Source organism: Theropithecus gelada, chromosome 4 (genome assembly GCF_003255815.1).
Source record: "Theropithecus gelada isolate Dixy chromosome 4, Tgel_1.0, whole genome shotgun sequence".
NCBI lineage: Eukaryota > Metazoa > Chordata > Mammalia > Primates > Cercopithecidae > Theropithecus > Theropithecus gelada.
In genome coordinates, this window is record NC_037671.1 from 38,120,590 (window position 1) to 38,137,147 (window position 16,558).

At 43.7% G+C, this 16,558-nt stretch overlaps 1 protein-coding gene across 3 annotated transcripts in view; it reads right to left on the reverse strand.

The window, feature by feature from the left end:
• Positions 1-14,026: 14,026 nt before the first annotated feature.
• Positions 14,027-16,558, reverse strand: part of SRPK1 (SRSF protein kinase 1) — a 90,591-nt gene continuing 88,059 nt past the window's right edge. For all 3 annotated transcript variants that reach the window (XM_025383094.1, XM_025383093.1, XM_025383095.1), the window contains one exon: positions 14,027-16,476. In XM_025383094.1, the coding sequence (XP_025238879.1) occupies positions 16,292-16,476 (185 nt within the window). In that variant the 3' untranslated portion in view covers positions 14,027-16,291. The remainder of the gene's footprint in view (positions 16,477-16,558) is intronic.

Consider the following 16,558-nt stretch of genomic DNA (forward strand, 5'->3'; position numbering starts at 1 on the left):
GCTCACGCCTGTAATCCCAGCATTTTGGGAGGCCAAGATGGGCAGATCACAAGGTCAGGAGATTAAGACCATCCTAGCTAACATGGTGAAACCCTCTCTCCACTAAAAATACAAAAAATTAGCTAGGCGTGTGGCAGGTGCCTGTAGTCCCAGCTACTCGGGAGGCTGAGACAGGAGAATGGCGTGAATCCGGGAGGCAGAACTTGCAGTGAGCCGAGTTCGCACCACTGCACTCCAGCCTGGGTGACAGAGTGCGACTCCATCTTAAAAAAAAAAAAAAAAGGGCAAGGGATTTGAATAGACACTTCTCCAAAGAAGATATACAGATGGCCAACTAGCACACCAAAAGATGCTCAACATCATTAGTCATTAGAAAAATGCCAATCAAATCCACATTGAGATACAATTTCACACCCACTAAGATGATTATAATAAAAAAGGTGAATAATAACAAGTGTTGGTGAGCAAGTGGAGAAATTAGAACCCTCATTCACTGCTAACGCAAATCTAAAATGTTGCAACTGCTGCAGAAAGCAGCCTGGCAGTTCCTCAAATGGTTAATCATAGAGTTACCATATGACCCAGTAATTCCACTATTGGGTACATACACAAGAAAATTAAAAACAAATGTTCACACAAAAACTTACACACAAATGTTCATAGCAGCATAATAGCCAAAAAATGGAAACAACCCATATGTCCATCTCCTGATGAACAGATAAACAAAATGTGTATATCCGTGCAATGAAATATTATCCAGCCATAAAAAGGGATGAAGTAGTAAGAATTGCTACCATGTGGATGAACCTTGAAAACATGTTAAATGAAAGGAACCAGACACAAAAGACTGGCTTCCATTTGTACATATGTGATTCAATTTCTATAAAATATTCAAAATAGGCATCCATAGAGACAGAAAGCAGATTAGGAGGTGGCTAGGAAGGAGGGGAAACAAGAGTGACTGCTAATGGGCACAGGGTTCCTTTTGGGGTGATGAAAATGTTTTAGAATTAGTGATGATAGTTGCACAATCTAGTGAATATACTAAAAACCACTGAATTGTATACCTTAAATGGGTGAATTTTATGTTGGTGAAATATATATATATATATATATATATATTTTTTTTTTTTTTTTCTGAGACAGATTCTGGCCCTGTCACCCAGGCTGGAGTGCAGTGGCACGATCTCAGCTCACTGCGGCTCACTGCAACCTTCACCTCCTGGGCTCAAGTGATCCTCCCATCTTAGCCTCCCAAATAGCTAGGAATACAGGCCCATACCACCACACTTGGCTTTTTCTAAAAAAAAATTTTGTAGAGACGGAGTTCCACCATGTTGCCCAGGCTGGTCTCAAACTCCTGGCGCCCACCTTGGCCTCCCAAAGTGCTGGGATTACAGGCGTGAGCCACTGCACCCAGCTTGTTAGTGAATTATATTAATTAAAAAAAAAAAGGGGGGATTGTGCTGAGGATCCCATAGCGTATATACAGCACTAACAATGCCTGCACATTGCAAGTGATTAATAAATTAGTTCTCCCTTATTTATTTTTTTGATGCCACAGTAGCAAGTCTGATAGTTCTCTCCCCTTTCTGTCTTTCCAGTATTTTCACCTTTTTTTTTTTTTTTTCCTTTGAGACAAAGTCTTGCTCTGTCATCACCCAGGCTAGAGTGCAGTGGCATGATCTGGGGTCACTGCAACCTCTGCCTCTCGGGTTCAAGCGATTCTCCTGCCTCAGCCGTCCAAGCAGCTGGGATTACAGGCACTTGCCACCATGCCTAGCTAATTTTTTGTATTTTTGGTAGAGATGGGGTTTCACCATGTTGGCCAGGCTGGTCTCGAACTCCTGGCCTCAAGTGATCCACCCTCCTCAGCCTCCCAAAGTGCTGGGATTACAGGTGTGAGCCACTGCATCGGGCCATATTCGTTTTTTACATCACCCATCTGCCCAACCGATAACAGCTAATGTGCCCTAGTTGCTGAACAATGCCTTTAGGCACTGGAAGTACAGTGGTTAAGGGCAATCTCAATTGGAGCTTATGGTCTGGTAAGGGAGAAAATCATGCAATACAGTTACAAGCTGATAAATGACATGAACAAAAAAGTCCAAGCTTTCTTGAGAGTGAGTAAGAGGAATCTGATGGAGTTTGGAGACGGAGTAGTGTGCAGGAAATTATCCTAAAAACGAGGCTTGGTAGTAACATATACTGTTCTCTCCTTCATTACAGAGGAGGTGTGAAGCAGCTGAAGGGTCGGTGAGTAATTCTATGGGAGGGTGGTCTGCGTGTCCTTAGAAGGGCTGGGGTTCTCTGCTTCCTTACCGAATCCTCAGGCAGTGTGACACTAGGGACTGGGATGTAAGGCTGTGATGCTGCCTGGGTAGAGAGAAACAACACCCTACTGGGGCAGGAGCTATTTGGCCTCTGAGACCTTCACTGTGGAGCAAACAGGAAACCTTTAGTTTTACTTGTGTCTTTTTTTTTTTTTTTTGAGATGGAGTTTTGCTCTTGTTGCCCAAGCTGGAATGCGATGGCGTGATCTTGGCTCATTGCAACCTCCACCTCCCAGGTTCAAGCCATTCCCCTGCCTCAGCCTCCCAAGTAGCTGGGATTACAGGCGCGTGCCCCCATGCCTGGCTAATATTTTGTACTTTTAGTAGAAATGGGGTTTCACCGTGTTAGCCAGGCTGGTCTTCAACTCCTGACCTCAAGTGATCTGTCCACCTCCACCTCCCAAAGTGCTGGGATTACAGGCATGAGCCACCGCGTCTGGCCTTACTTGTGTCTTGAGAGGTGAAAAATGATCAGGGGAATAAGAAATAATTAAAAACAGGCAGGTAGTTAGTTTCACAAATTTATGTTTTGTGGAGCCTGGCACACAAGAACAGGCTGTTTTTAGAAGTCATAATTATAATTTGGACCCTTATTTTCAAAAAGAATTTTTAAGTGATTTGTAAGAAACATACTAGAAAACCTAATAAAATAGAAAATAAAAGTCAGAGAGAGAAAAATATTCAAAAAAGCTAGGCTAATAGTATTACTGTCTTGAGTATTAAATTTAACTCTGATTCCTGATAGCTGAGGCAAAAAGGAAAACAGTAAGTTAACCAGTTTTAATGTCTGGTTTAAAAAGAAGCGCAACATGTTCATTTATCTTTTAAGTTTCCAAACATTTGTTAAATGTGATTTAACAAGAACATTCAGGAATGCATTTAAAAAAAGAAAAAGAAACCCTCACAACAGTGTTGCCTTCCTAACAGCTGCCTTGAGGACCTACAGCTGGCCAGGCACTTTGTGTGGGAAAGTGGGTTTACCTCCATTTAAGCTGTTTTTATTTTTGCCAAGTACCTTCCAATTCTTGACCACATATATTTTAAAAATAATCATACATAAAATTGTCACCTCCACCTCCCGCACTTATTAGAGCATGATTCTCACACTTCAGTGTGCATACAGTCATCTGGGGATCTTGTTAAAATGCAGATTCTGCTGGGTGCAGTGGCTCACGCCTATAATCCCAGCACTTTGGGAGACTGAGGCAGGCAGATCACCTGAGGTCAGGAGTTGGAGACCAGCCTGGCCAACATCGGGAAACCCCGTCTCTACCAAAAATACAAAAATTAGCTGGGATTACAGGTGCACGCCACCACACCCAGCTAATTTTTGTATTTTTGGTAGAGACGGGGTTTCCCGATGTTTGTCCTAAAATTCCAAAATTCGCTGGGTGTGGTGGTGCGCGCCTGTAATCCCAGCTACTTGGGAGACTGAGGCAGGACAATTGCTTGAACCCGGGAGGCGGAGGCTGCGATGAGCCAAGACCGCGCCACGCCACCCCACCCGGGCAAAAAAACCAAACCCAAACCCACCAAAAAAAAAAAAAAAAAAAAAAAAAAAAAAAAATTGCAGATTCTGATTCAGGTGGTTGGGTGGATCTGGGGCCATAGATCCTGCATTTCTAACCAGTTTTTGGGTGACGGGCTGCTCAAACAAGAATCACACTTTGAATAAAAAAGCATTAGAGCATAACCTTGGTGTGTGTGTGTATGTGTGTGTGGGTGTGTGTGTTTTGTGGATTTTTTTTTTTTTGACACGGAGTTTCACTCTTGTTGTCCAGGCTGGAGTGCAATGGCACGATCTTGGCTCATGGCAGCCTCCGCCTCCCGGGTTCAAGCAATTGTCCTGCCTCAGTCTCCCAAGTAGCTGGGATTACAGGCGTGCACCACCACACCCGGCGAATTTTGTATTTTTAGTAGAGATGGGGTTTCTCCATGTTGGTCAGGCTGGTCTCAAACTCCCGACCTCAGGGGATCTGCCCGCCACAGCCTCCCAAAGCACTGGGATTACAGGTGTGAGTCACCTCACGCAGCCTATATTGGTTTTTAAAATGTCTGATTTTAAACTCTTGCAATCTTTTGTTCTTTTCTTATACCACAGGTCATCTATTTCCCAGACAATGGAAAACTAGGGAATCAAATTCTTCAGAGATAAGAACTTGTTCTTCCAAGTTTCCTTGTTCCTGGCTGCTATAGGCCTGACGCCTTAAGCCTTTTATTATAACACTAAAACCGGACAGTCTCTTGAGACAAGACCTCCTACTGTACTCTTTCCAGGGAAGCAGAACTGCAATTACCCACTTCAAAGATATTCAGAGGCTGAGCGGTGCGGGGAGTGCTCACTTGCTGGGGATGAGATCCAAGTCCTCTTCTTAGCTCCGCACAGCAGCAAATCGCTTCACCTTCCTGAGGCCTCTTCTCTGTAAAGCAAGAGGGCTAAATGGGTCCATCTCTAGGGGCCTTCCCTTCCAGCGTGCACACACACACACACACACACACAAATGCCCAACCAGCTCTAAGAGGGCTACTGAAGAGGTGGCTGGACATGTGCTGGGTCATTTTAGGGTAAGGTGTAGGGGGTCTTTTGCTTCTCCCTTCTCATATTTTGTTTTCTTATTGCTGCTTAGAGGGGGGTTAAGGAATGGAGGGGCCATCAGAACCTGAATCCTTTAACATCCACCAGGAAGTTTTATTTAGAGTGGGTGATAGGATCTAAAATCTCTGGAGACTAATTTGACATTTTTCCTCCCAGGAACCAAATATCACATTTCCCTATGGTGCCCACACTGACTCAACCAGAACTGGCTACCAGCTTCAGAAATGTGTTACTTATGTTCAAGTAATTTGTTATGGGAATAGATTACATTTTTTTTTCAAAAGCTTTGGATTTGGCATATCATCATCTATAGAGGGATTGGTTCCAGGATCCCCTGCAGATGCCAAAATACATGGATGCCCAAGTCCTCAGCTAAAAATGGCGTAGTATTTGCATATAACCTATGCACATCCTCCTGTATACTTTAAATCATCTCTAGATTACTTATAATACCTAATACAATGTAAATGCTATGTAAATACTTGTACTGTGTGGCTTTTAATTTGTATTTGTTGTTGTATTGTTATTTATTTATTTTTGAGACAGAGTCTCACTCTCTTGCTGAGGCTGGGATGCAAAGGCGCCATCTCAGCTCACTGCAACCTCTGCCTCCCAAGTTCAAGCGATTCTCCTGTCACAGCCTCCTGAATAGCTGGAAATACAGGCATGTGCCACCATACCTGGCTAATTTTTTTTTTTTTTTGAGACGGAGTCTCGTCCTATTGCCCAGGCTGGAGTGCAGTGGCATGATCTCGGCTCACTGTAACCTCCGCCTCCCAGGTTCAAGCAATTCTCCTGCCTCAGCCTCCTGAGTAGCTGGGATTACAGGTGCCTGCCACCATGCCTGGCTAATTTTTGTATTTTTAGTAGAGACAGGGTTTCACCATGTTGGCCAGGCTGCCTGTGTCGGCCTCCCAAAGTGCTGGGATTACAGGTGTGAACCACCATGCCCGGCCTGTATTGTTATTCTTTACTAGCTTTTCTTCCTGAATATTTTACATCTGTGGTTGATTGACTCTGCTGAGCGGAACCCACAGATACGGAGGACCAGCTACTAAATGGTGAATCTTCAGTTGGCCTCCAAAGGGGAATTCAATTTAGGTAATAGTTCATTGTAGCAAAAGCCAAGACAAAAATGGATTCTCCAGGCTGTCCCCTTCCTGGGGGGTGGTGCATAAAAACAGGGTTTTGTTGATTGTCTGCAGTGAATGATTCTGAGGAAAAGGTGTTTTTTCTGGTCCTTGTCCATTTAATTAGTAAAGAAACTACCTGGGTGTGCTGTTCTCTCACAGGTGAAGTGTGGGTAAAGAGCTGAACAGATGAATCTTGTTGCTTGATCAACCGATCAGTGATACAGAAACAGTTTTTCTATCTTTGGCTGTCAGTTGTGTGTTTGGCCAATGCACTGTGACAACCTGTTCTGTCACTAGGAATGAGTATCCCAGTGTTGTCACAGTAATTGGTGGTGGGAACTTCCATAATGGGATTTGATCTTGTCACTTGGTCCATGGCAGCTAGTTTATGAGAATGATCACATTTGTGTGTGTGTGTGTGTGTGTGTATATATATATATATAAAATTTATTTTTATTTTTTTTGAGATGAAGTCTCGCTCTTGTTGCCCAGGCTTGAGTGCAACAGCATGATCTCAGCTCACTGCAACCTCTGCCTCCCAGGTTCAAGCAATTCTCCTGCCTCAGCCTCCCAAGTATTGAGACAAAGTCTCGCTTTCTCGCCCAGGCTGGAGTGCAATGGCATGATCTCGGCTCACTGCAACCTCTGCTTCCCAGGTTCAAGCAATTCTCCTGTCTCAGCCTCCCGAGTAGCTGGGATTACAGGCGTGTGCTACCACGCCTGGCTAATTTTTTTTTTTTTTTTTTTTTGAGATGGAGTGTTGCTCTGCCACCCAGGCTGGAGTGTGGTGGTATGATCTCGGCTCACTGCAAGCTCCGCCTTCCAGGTTCACGCCATTCTCCTGCCTCAGCCTCCTGAGGAGCTAGGACTACAGGCGCCCACTACTACACCCGGCTAATTTTTTGTATTTTTAGTAGAGATGGGGCTTCACCATGTTAGCCAGGATGGTCTCGGTCTCCTGACCTCGTGATCCACCCACCTTGGCCTCCCAAAGTGCTAGAATTACAGGCGTGAGCCACCACACCCAGCCTAATTTTGTATTTTTAGTAGAGATGGGGTTTCACCATGTTGGCCAGGCTGATCTCCAACTCCTGACCTCAAGTGATCTACCCGCCTTGGCATCCCAAAGTGCTGGGATTACAGGCATGAGTCACCACACCCAACCAAATTTGTGTGTGTGTATATGTGTGTGTGTGTGTGTGTGTGTGTGTATGTATAAAATCCTCGGCCTCCCAAAGTGCTGGGATTACAGGCATGAGCCACCATGCCCGGCCTGTATGTATGTTTTGAGTGCAGTGGAGTGAACATGGCTCACTGAAGCCTCAGTCTCCTGAGCTCAAGCAATCCGCCTGCCTTAGCTTCCCAAGTAGCCAGGACCACAGGTGTGACCACCACATCTGCCTAATCTTTAGTTTTTGTAGACACAGGGTATCACCATGTTGCCCAGCCTGGACATTCATATTTTCTTTTATTGATAAAATTAATTCACAGTCGGCCAGGCACTGTGGCTCACGCCTGTAATCCCAGCACTTTGGGAAGCCAAGGTGGGTGGATCACCTGAGGTTGGGAGTTGTGACCAGCCTGACCAAAATGGTGAAACCCCATCTCTACTAAAAATACAAAATTAGCTGGGCATGGTGGCACATGCCTGTAATCCCAGCTACTCGGGAGGCTGAGGCAGGAGAATGGCTTGAACCCAGGAGGCGGAGGTTTCAGTGAGCCAAGATCGTGCCATTGCACTCCAGCCCGGGCAGCAAGAGTGAAACTCCGTGTCAAAAAAAAAAAAAAAAAAATTAATTCACAGTTGGGTATCTACTTTATGCAAGCTTGATGAATGACAAAATTTGACAAATTCTGTAGTTTAGTGACTTTTCTATTTGTTCGTTTATATCATAATTTACTTTTTGAAGAGGTACAAAAAAATTTCCGGAAGTCTATCCTTGGCCAGGTGTAGTGGCTCACGCCTGTAATCCCAGCACTTTGGGAGGCTGAGGTGGGAGGATCACTTGAGACCAGGAGTTCAAGACTAGCATGGGCAACATGGCAAAAACCCATCTCTACAAAAATTTCAAAAATTAGCTGGGCCTGGTGGTGCACGCCTGTAATCCCAGCTACTTGGGAGGCTGAGGTGGGAGGATCACTTGAGCCTGGGAAGTTGAAGCTGCAGTGAGACATGATTGTGCCACTGCACTCCAGCCTGGGCAACAGAGCAAGACCGTGTCTCAAAAAAAAAGTCTATTCTCAAAATATTTCACTGAAATGGCAACTTTAGTGGTCCGCAGAAGCTGCTAGAGGACTTAAGGTGCATCTGCCTATAATCCACACCTTGCTCCTGCCAGAACAGTGAGTTTCACCAAAGTAGGAGTTGATGTTTACTAATGACTAGTGCTGGGGAGGGACCTGCAAATCTTTTTATGAGTCAAATGACTCAGTATTTCATATTGTGCTTTATCTTCAAAGGAACTCAGAATTCAGTCTAGTAACAGCAATGATTTTGGTTCATACATGTAGCTAATGTTTTATCAGCTCTTTTCAAGGGCTTTATCTTTAAATTCTTAAAGCCATCTCAAATCTCATTAATCTTTGAAAGCATATAAAATAAAAGTTATTTTGGGAGGCCAGGGCAGGTGGATCACCTGAGGTCAGGAGTTTGAGACCAGCCTGGCCAACATGGTAAAACCCTGTCTCTACTAAATATATGAAAATTAGCTGGGCATGGTGGTGGGTGCCTGTAATTGCAGCTACTCTGGAGGCTGAGGCAGGACAATTGCTTGAACCTGGGAGGCAGAGGTTGCAGTGAGCCAAGATTGTGCCACTGCACTCCAGCCTGGGCGACGGAGCGAGACTCCGTCTCAAAAAATAAAACAAACAAACAAACAAAACCAAAGAAAAATCAATAATGTTAGCACTCCTCTTCTCAAGTCAACCTTATTCTTTATTTTTTTTGAGACGGAGTCTTGCTCTGTCACCCAGGCTGGAGTGCAGTGGTGCGATCTCGGCTCACTGCAACCTCCGCCCCTCCAGGTTTAAGCAATTCTCTACCTCAGCCTCCGGAGTAGCTGGGATTACAGGCATGTTCCACCACGCCTGGCTAATTTTTTATATTTTTAGTAGAGACGGGGTTTCACCATCTTGGCCAGGCTGATCTTGAACTCCTGACTTCGTGAACCACCCGCCTCGGCCTCCCAAAGTGCTGGGATTACAGGCGTAAGCCACTGTGCCCGGCCAACTTTATTCTTTTCTCACTTCTGGCTTGCCTCTCTCCGCTTTGGGCTATTCTGTAGAGTCAGTTATGGTGCTCAAGCTTCACTGACAGCCCTGAGTAGATATGGTCGAAATAGGAAGGGCCAGTCATTTATAGGTGAAACGCGAACCTGAAGAATATCCTCAGTGTTCATGACCTGATGATCCTGTTACCTACAGATGCTTAACAAATTACTCCAGAATGCAGTGGCTTAAAACAACATACATATCTCAGTTTCTGTGGATTAGGAATCCTGACAAGGTTTAGCTAAGTGTTTTTGCCTCAAGGTTTCTCACAAGCTGCAATTGTGTTGGATCCACTTCCAAGATCAGTGGTGGCTGGCAGGATTGTTTTTCAGTTTGTTGGGACGGAGGGTCTCAGTTCTTTGCTGGCTGTTAGCCTCTGCTTAGGGTTACTCATATGGCAGCTTGTTTCCTAGGACAAGGTTTTGAAAGGAGAGGAAGGCAGTGTGCACAGGCAGAAGCCAGACCATTTGTAACTGTCTCAGAAGTGATATCCCATTGCTTCTGCCCTTTTCTAACAGAAGAAAGTTCAGCCCACACTGAAGGCAAATAGATTATATGAATACCAACAGGTGGGAATCACAGGGGCCTTTTTAAAGGTTTTCACAATTACTTAAATTTTCTGCGGAAATGGGCATTTATCAGAATTTTTTGTTTTGTTTTTGTTTTTTAAAGACAGGGTTTTGCTTGCTCTGTTGGCCAGGCTGGAGTACAGTGGTGTGATTACAGCTCACTGCAGCCTCGACTTCCCAGGCTCAGGCCATCCTCCCGCCGCAGCCTCCCAAGTAGCTGGGACTAGGTATGCGCCACCACACCGGGCTAATGTTTGTCTGTTTTGTAGATAGGGGTTTCACCCTGTTGCCCAGGTTGGCCTTGAACTCCTGAGCTCAAGCAATCCATCTGCCTCAGTCTCCCATAGTGCCAGGATTGCAGGCCTGAACCACCACACCTGGCCATCAGAATGCTTTATCAGGACAGAAATTAGATTCTGGTATCCTCATATGCTGATGGATACTTGGTTTTGTTGTAAATTAAGTTGATGAAGATGAATGGTTAAGGATTCCAACCCTGAAAACCCATCTCACTTTTGTCATCTATCTTCAAAGGATTTGTAATTAAGGTCTACTAAATTTATTTCCAACATCAACCACTCTCTCCTCTATACCTAGTGAATCCAAAGCAACCAATGCAAACACTCAGTCTTAGTGGCACAACTATTAAGAACAGCTCAAATGGCAGGCAGCTGATGCACTTCAATAAACAGTCTCATTCTGTCATCTGGAGGGCAACGCTTGTTATTGTATTAAAATGGGCAAAAACTAGATATAAATTAAGGACAACAGGCAGGTATTATTATTTCAAAAAGTGAACTTGGAAGGATATAAAATCAAATTGAACATCATACGTACTAGAAAGTCTCCTCCCTTTACAAGAAATGGTGCAGCCTGTAAACTTGCTTAATTCCCTGGTTGCAATTTTTTTTGGGGGTCAGAGTCTTGCTCTGTCACCCAGGCTGGAGTGCAGTGGCGCAATCTCCACTCACTGCAACCTCCGCCTCCCAGGTTCAAGCAATTCTCCTGCCTCAGTCTCTTAACTGGGATTACAGGTGTGCAGCACCATGCCTGGCTAATTTTTAAATTTTTGGTAGAGATGGGGTTTCAACATGTTGGCCAGGCTGGTCTCGAACTCCTGACCTCAAATGATCCACCGGCCTTGGCCTCCCAAAGTGCTGGGATTATAGGCGTGAGACACGGCGCCCGGCCCCAAATTTCTAAACACTTAACATTATCTCAAGTGTCCTGGCCTTTAAACGGGGATATTTCTCTTGTATCATAAGAACTTGGTGTGGATTAATATTTTTGCAAGGACTTAAAGTTAAATGCCTATTATACATGTAGTTTTTATTTTTTTGAGATGAAGTTTTGCTCTTGTTGCCCAGACTGGAGTGCAATGGTTCCATCTTGGGTCACCACAACCTCTGCCTCCCGGGGTCAAGTGATTCTCCTGCCTCAGCCTCCTGAGTAGCTGGGATTACAGGCATGCACCACCACGCCCAGCTAATTTTTTTGCATTTTTTTTTAGTAGAAACGGGATTTCTCCATGTTGGTCAGGCTGGTCTCGAACTGCTGACCTCACGTGATTTGCCCGCCTTGGCCTCCCAAAGTGCTGGGATTACACGCGTGAACCACTGCACCTGGCCTACACATGTGGTTTTTAAACTCCAACTTTTATTTTATTGGAATCTACCTTCCCAAACCTCCAACTTAAATGTCTTTAGCAACACAAAAACAAACTTCCTTCTCAGTTGGCCTCAGGTTTAGTCACTTTTCTGTATTAATATTCTGAAGATTTTGTAAGAGCTTTATGCTATGCTAAAGCTTTGCTAACTCCCAAGTTGCACTGACTATTCAAACTTCTCTGGTGCCTGAAGGTCTTATTATTATTATTATTTTTTAATTTTTGTAGAGATGGAGCCTCATGCTGTTGCCCAGGCTGGAATGCAGTGGCGTGATCGCGGCACACTGCAACCTTGAAATCCTGGGCTCAAGCAATCCTCCTGCCTCAGCCTGAGTAGTTGGGACTACAGGTGCCAGCCAACACATCTGGCTAATTTTGAATTTTTTTATAGACACAGGGTCCCATTATGTTGCCCAGGCTGATCTTGAACACTTAGGTTCAAGTGTTCCTCCTGCTTTGGCCTCCCAAAATGTGGGGATTGCAGGTGTGAGCCACTGCACCCGGCCATAAGGCCTTATTTTAAAGCAAATACAAGTTCAGATTCTATTATCAGCAAATCGCCAATTTTCTGTGATATAACAATCTAAGGCAAAGCAGTTTCCTTATAAGGCTAAACTGGTAAGAGTACAGGTTTCAAAAGAAAAGAATGGGCAGTAACGAAGTCCACTTATAAGCTGAGACTGCTCTGCAGCAGCTAGTTTCCCTGTGGACACGCAGAGCAAATTCAGAATTAAAGGGGGTTGTAGCCGGGCGCGGTGGCTCAAGCCTGTAATCCCAGCACTTTGGGAGGCCAAGATGGGCGGATCACGAGGTCAGGAGATCGAGACCATCCTGGCTAACACGGTGAAACCCCGTCTCTACTAAGAAATACAAAAAATAGCCGGGCGAGGTGGCAGCGCCTGTAGTCCCAGCTACTCGGGAGGCTGAGGCCGGAGAATGGCGTGAACCCGGGAGGCGGAGCTTGCAGTGAGCTGAGATCCTGCCACTGCACTCCAGCCTGGGCGACAGAGCGAGACTCCGTCTCAAAAAAAAAAAAAAAAAAAAAAAAAAAAAAAAAAAAAAAAAAAGGGGGGTTGTAAACCCACCTGTTTGTTGGCTCTTTTGAGATAGCTACAACCTCTCCTATAACAGCACTAAGGTTCCCCCAAACTGGGAATTCTAGGTCCATATATTTAACACAAGGTGTAGGAGGGCCTGCCTAGGTTGGTCAGTCTGGTGAACAAACTGGTTTAACGGATCCCAATAGGTTACATTTTAACACTACGAAAACACTGTGTTCTAAGTATTGCACAATTAAAACAAATTAACTAGAACAATTTATGTAGTTCAGGTGTAGGTGGGAAAAGACAAATAACACTAAAAACTACCACAAATAAAAATGAAAATTAAAAACTAGACATGAAGCAAAAAATAAATTCTCTCTAGTATAACAAGTCCTGACCAAGTCATCCAATACAGAAGCACTCCAACAGAAAGCTGGACAATTTACACAAAAAATCAAAAAATGCAAATACCTATGAAAACAAGTTTATGACCTCACTAGTAATCCAATATGCAAATTATGATATTCCTGTGGGGAAGGGGCAGGGCCCAAACTAGTGATTCGTAAGAGGCCTGTTCATACACTGGTGTATAGAGAGAAACAGTCCGACCATTCTGCTAGTTGTCCAGATAAGTTAGGCAATATTTATTTATTTATTTATTTATTGAGACAGTCTTGCTCTGTTACCCAGTCTGGAGTGCAGTGACATGATCTTGGCTCACTGCACCCTCTGCCTCCCAGGTTCAAGTGATTCTCCTGCCACAGCCTCCTGAGTAGCTGGGACTACAGATGCCCGCCACCACACGTGGTTTTTGTATTTTTTGTAGAGACGGGGTTTCACCATGTTGGCCAGGACGGTCTCGATCTCTTGATCTTGTGATCCACCCGCCTCGGCCTCCCAAAGTGCTGAGATTACAGGTGTGAGCCACTGTGCCCGGCAGCAATATTTATTAAAAGCCTCAAAAATGTGTTCTCTGACCCAGACAGTTCAAGAATCTATCCAAGAAATGAAGAGACAAGTGTATGAAAGCCTGTGCCATTGCCTTAGTAAGAGCTTATATTTCTAAGTCTTCTAGATTTCGCACATACTGTGCATTTATAATTTGAGAAAAACAACCACCCCCTGACAAATCTTCTGAAAGAAAGTGCTATCTATTGGACGTAGGGAAAAACAATTAAAAAAAAAAAAACAGGCTGAAAAATAGTATTCCACAAATGTTAATTTGGCTGTTAATTCTATCCCACTCCCCATTTAAAGCAGAAGCAAAACTATGAACCCCACAAAATGGCAAGTGTGCAATCTGTACTGTTTCATTCCGTATTTAAATTAAAAAAGCATACTCAACTGATCTTTTCCTCCAACTACTCAGGGCAGAGCAATTTGGACAACACATGAACAGAGATTTTTGGAAACATGTTGGTTATTAAATAATTTGTTTATTGTATGGCATTTACAAAGAAAACAGACAATGCACTCAGTAGAAAGAATAAAAATGTATTTAGGGCTTTATTTTTAACTGACAGCAAATAGAAATCCTTTAGTGAGATCGTGGCAATTTGACAGTATTATAATTAAGCTCAATAAAGATACACGGGGTACTTGGAAGATCAAGTTCTACAGCTGCCTATTTCCACATCTTTCAATCCATCTGGCTCCTTAAACAATAGGGGGGAAAGCCCTTATTTGGTGGAGGAGCACTTCCAAAATGAAGTTACAGGTTCTATTAAAATTTACTGTCACATCAACTGTTAAAATAGGGCCTTTTGCATGTTTTATTTCACCTTAATATCACCAGAATTCCTGTAATTCCACAATTGTGATTTTACAGTGTAGAAGATAATTCAGTTCTAGTCTATTGCTTTAGATGTAAAAACAGCTGAAAACCCAAAGTGGATTAGAATTGCTGAAGGATTTCCCTGCCGTTGTTTGATACAATCTATTCTCTTGATTCTTGGTAGGTGCATAGAAAGCCTAACTTAAAATTCTTTCTACAGGAACATGTCTGAGTTCAGGAGTACCCAATGAAGGATCCGAAGAATGGCTGGCCAGTTACTCAGAGTAATATGTTTATGAATTAAATGGATTGCATAACGGCACCACTTTTCCTTTGTCACTGTTGGTGGATAAATGACAAAGTAGACTCCAATCTCCCGTATAGAAAGGTGGTTACCCAACAGCCTCACTGGTGGCTTGCTAGCAGTAGAGCCTCAAGTTGCACCTCTGTGGCTTTCTGTAAATTCGAGTCCTATAGCCACTTTGAGAATGCTGTAATCCCCAAGGCCCACTTGGTCCATGCTGAAGAAGCGGCTGTGACCCCAGTCCTGCCCCTCTTTTGCTCTTCAATATTACTGGAGGAATATGTAATATCTAGGTCAAGTCTATGAGAGGCTCATCCTAAAAAAAAAATGGCAGTCTTTTCTCAATTAAAACAAAAAAGCCTCAAGTACATCTCAATCATGTCAAAATTATGGTTAAAAACTGACATTATGTAGGGAAATAGCAGCAGAGAATGGCTAATCTTAAAAAACAACCAACCAACCAAAAAACAAAACAAAACAAAACAAGATCAACAAAAAAAGTGCCATCCCACCCCTCCCCTTGGTTCTTTCATTTGGGGTTATATTAAAGACTCGAGCCTCTGAGAAAATGAGAAAGGCAAAGCCATAGAGGAAAACTGCTTCAAGGCCAGAGTTTTGGGCAAGGTAAAGAAAAAGCTGTACATGAAAGCAGGGGACTGTCTGGAAAAGAATCAGAATCTCAAGATCTACTTCTCTTAAGTGGGAAAGCTCTGAAATCCAGATCTCCGTTCTAACGTCATCCTGATCCTTTAGTTATGGGGCAATAAACTCAAGTGCAATGAGTAAAGTGCCAGCCAAGGATACAAAAACACAAAACAAAACAAAACAGCCAACCAAAATAACTCTGGTCTTAGGGTAACAGAAGACATACAGGAAAGGACTGTTTATAGAACACCTGAGGTTCTCAAGAAATTACTATTCAATGGTTCTGTTTTTGCTTACATTAAAAATCAGACTGAAGATTCAAAGATCTTAACTATTAAAGGATGAAAGGAATTCGACAGTGCTTTGAACAGTGATAAAATGGTACCCAAATTTGGTGTTCATACAGCTAATTAAAAGACAGTAGCTTAAAAGTTGCAGGAAAAAATGTGAACATAGAGAACAACAGAAACAGTCCAGGAAGATGATGCAGCCTGGACACAGCAAGTTTAATGTCTCTGCTGTACACAGAATTAACACCCTTTCCCCTCCTCATCCTTATGCTGGCAATAGGATATGCACTAGAAAATTTGACTCTTAGAGTCAATGAATAAAAGGATGGGCTCATACACCTTCATAGCTCTTTTCAAAAAGGATGCTTATAATTTAAAGGATGTCCTAATGGGAAGGAAAGGTACAGGGCAAGAGGCTGTTTCACATTTTAGTCCATTAGTCTTTGGCAGAGCCCAACCAAGGCCAAATTCACCTAGGATGCCCAATGGCTGTGGGGATCTCCACAGGGTCAAGTAAGCAAACCCAAATGAACATGTTGGATTAAAAAAAACCAAGATCTAGAAACTCTTGAAGGAAGAGCTTCACCCTGAAAAGGGAAGAGGAAAATGCTTGGAGGGGAAGGGCGGAGGGTCAGTGTGTGATCTCTGCTGTGGTGGTGGGCAGCGGCTTAGGAGTTAAGCCAAGGGTGCCGAAGACACTCGGCGGCAGTGGCTCTCTTCTCGGGGATCAGCTCCAACATGGGCAGTAAGAAATCTGTGAAGCCAGCTGCCTCTTCCTGAGACCACTCATACTTCTCCACAAGAACCTCAAAAAGGCCCCAAGGTTTCAGCTTCGTGATATGTTTAAGGTCACCTGCAGTGAAGACAGTATAGAAAAAGTCACTGATCAACACAGACAAATGACAAGGTCCTCTTGTGGAACTAATCCATGTAGT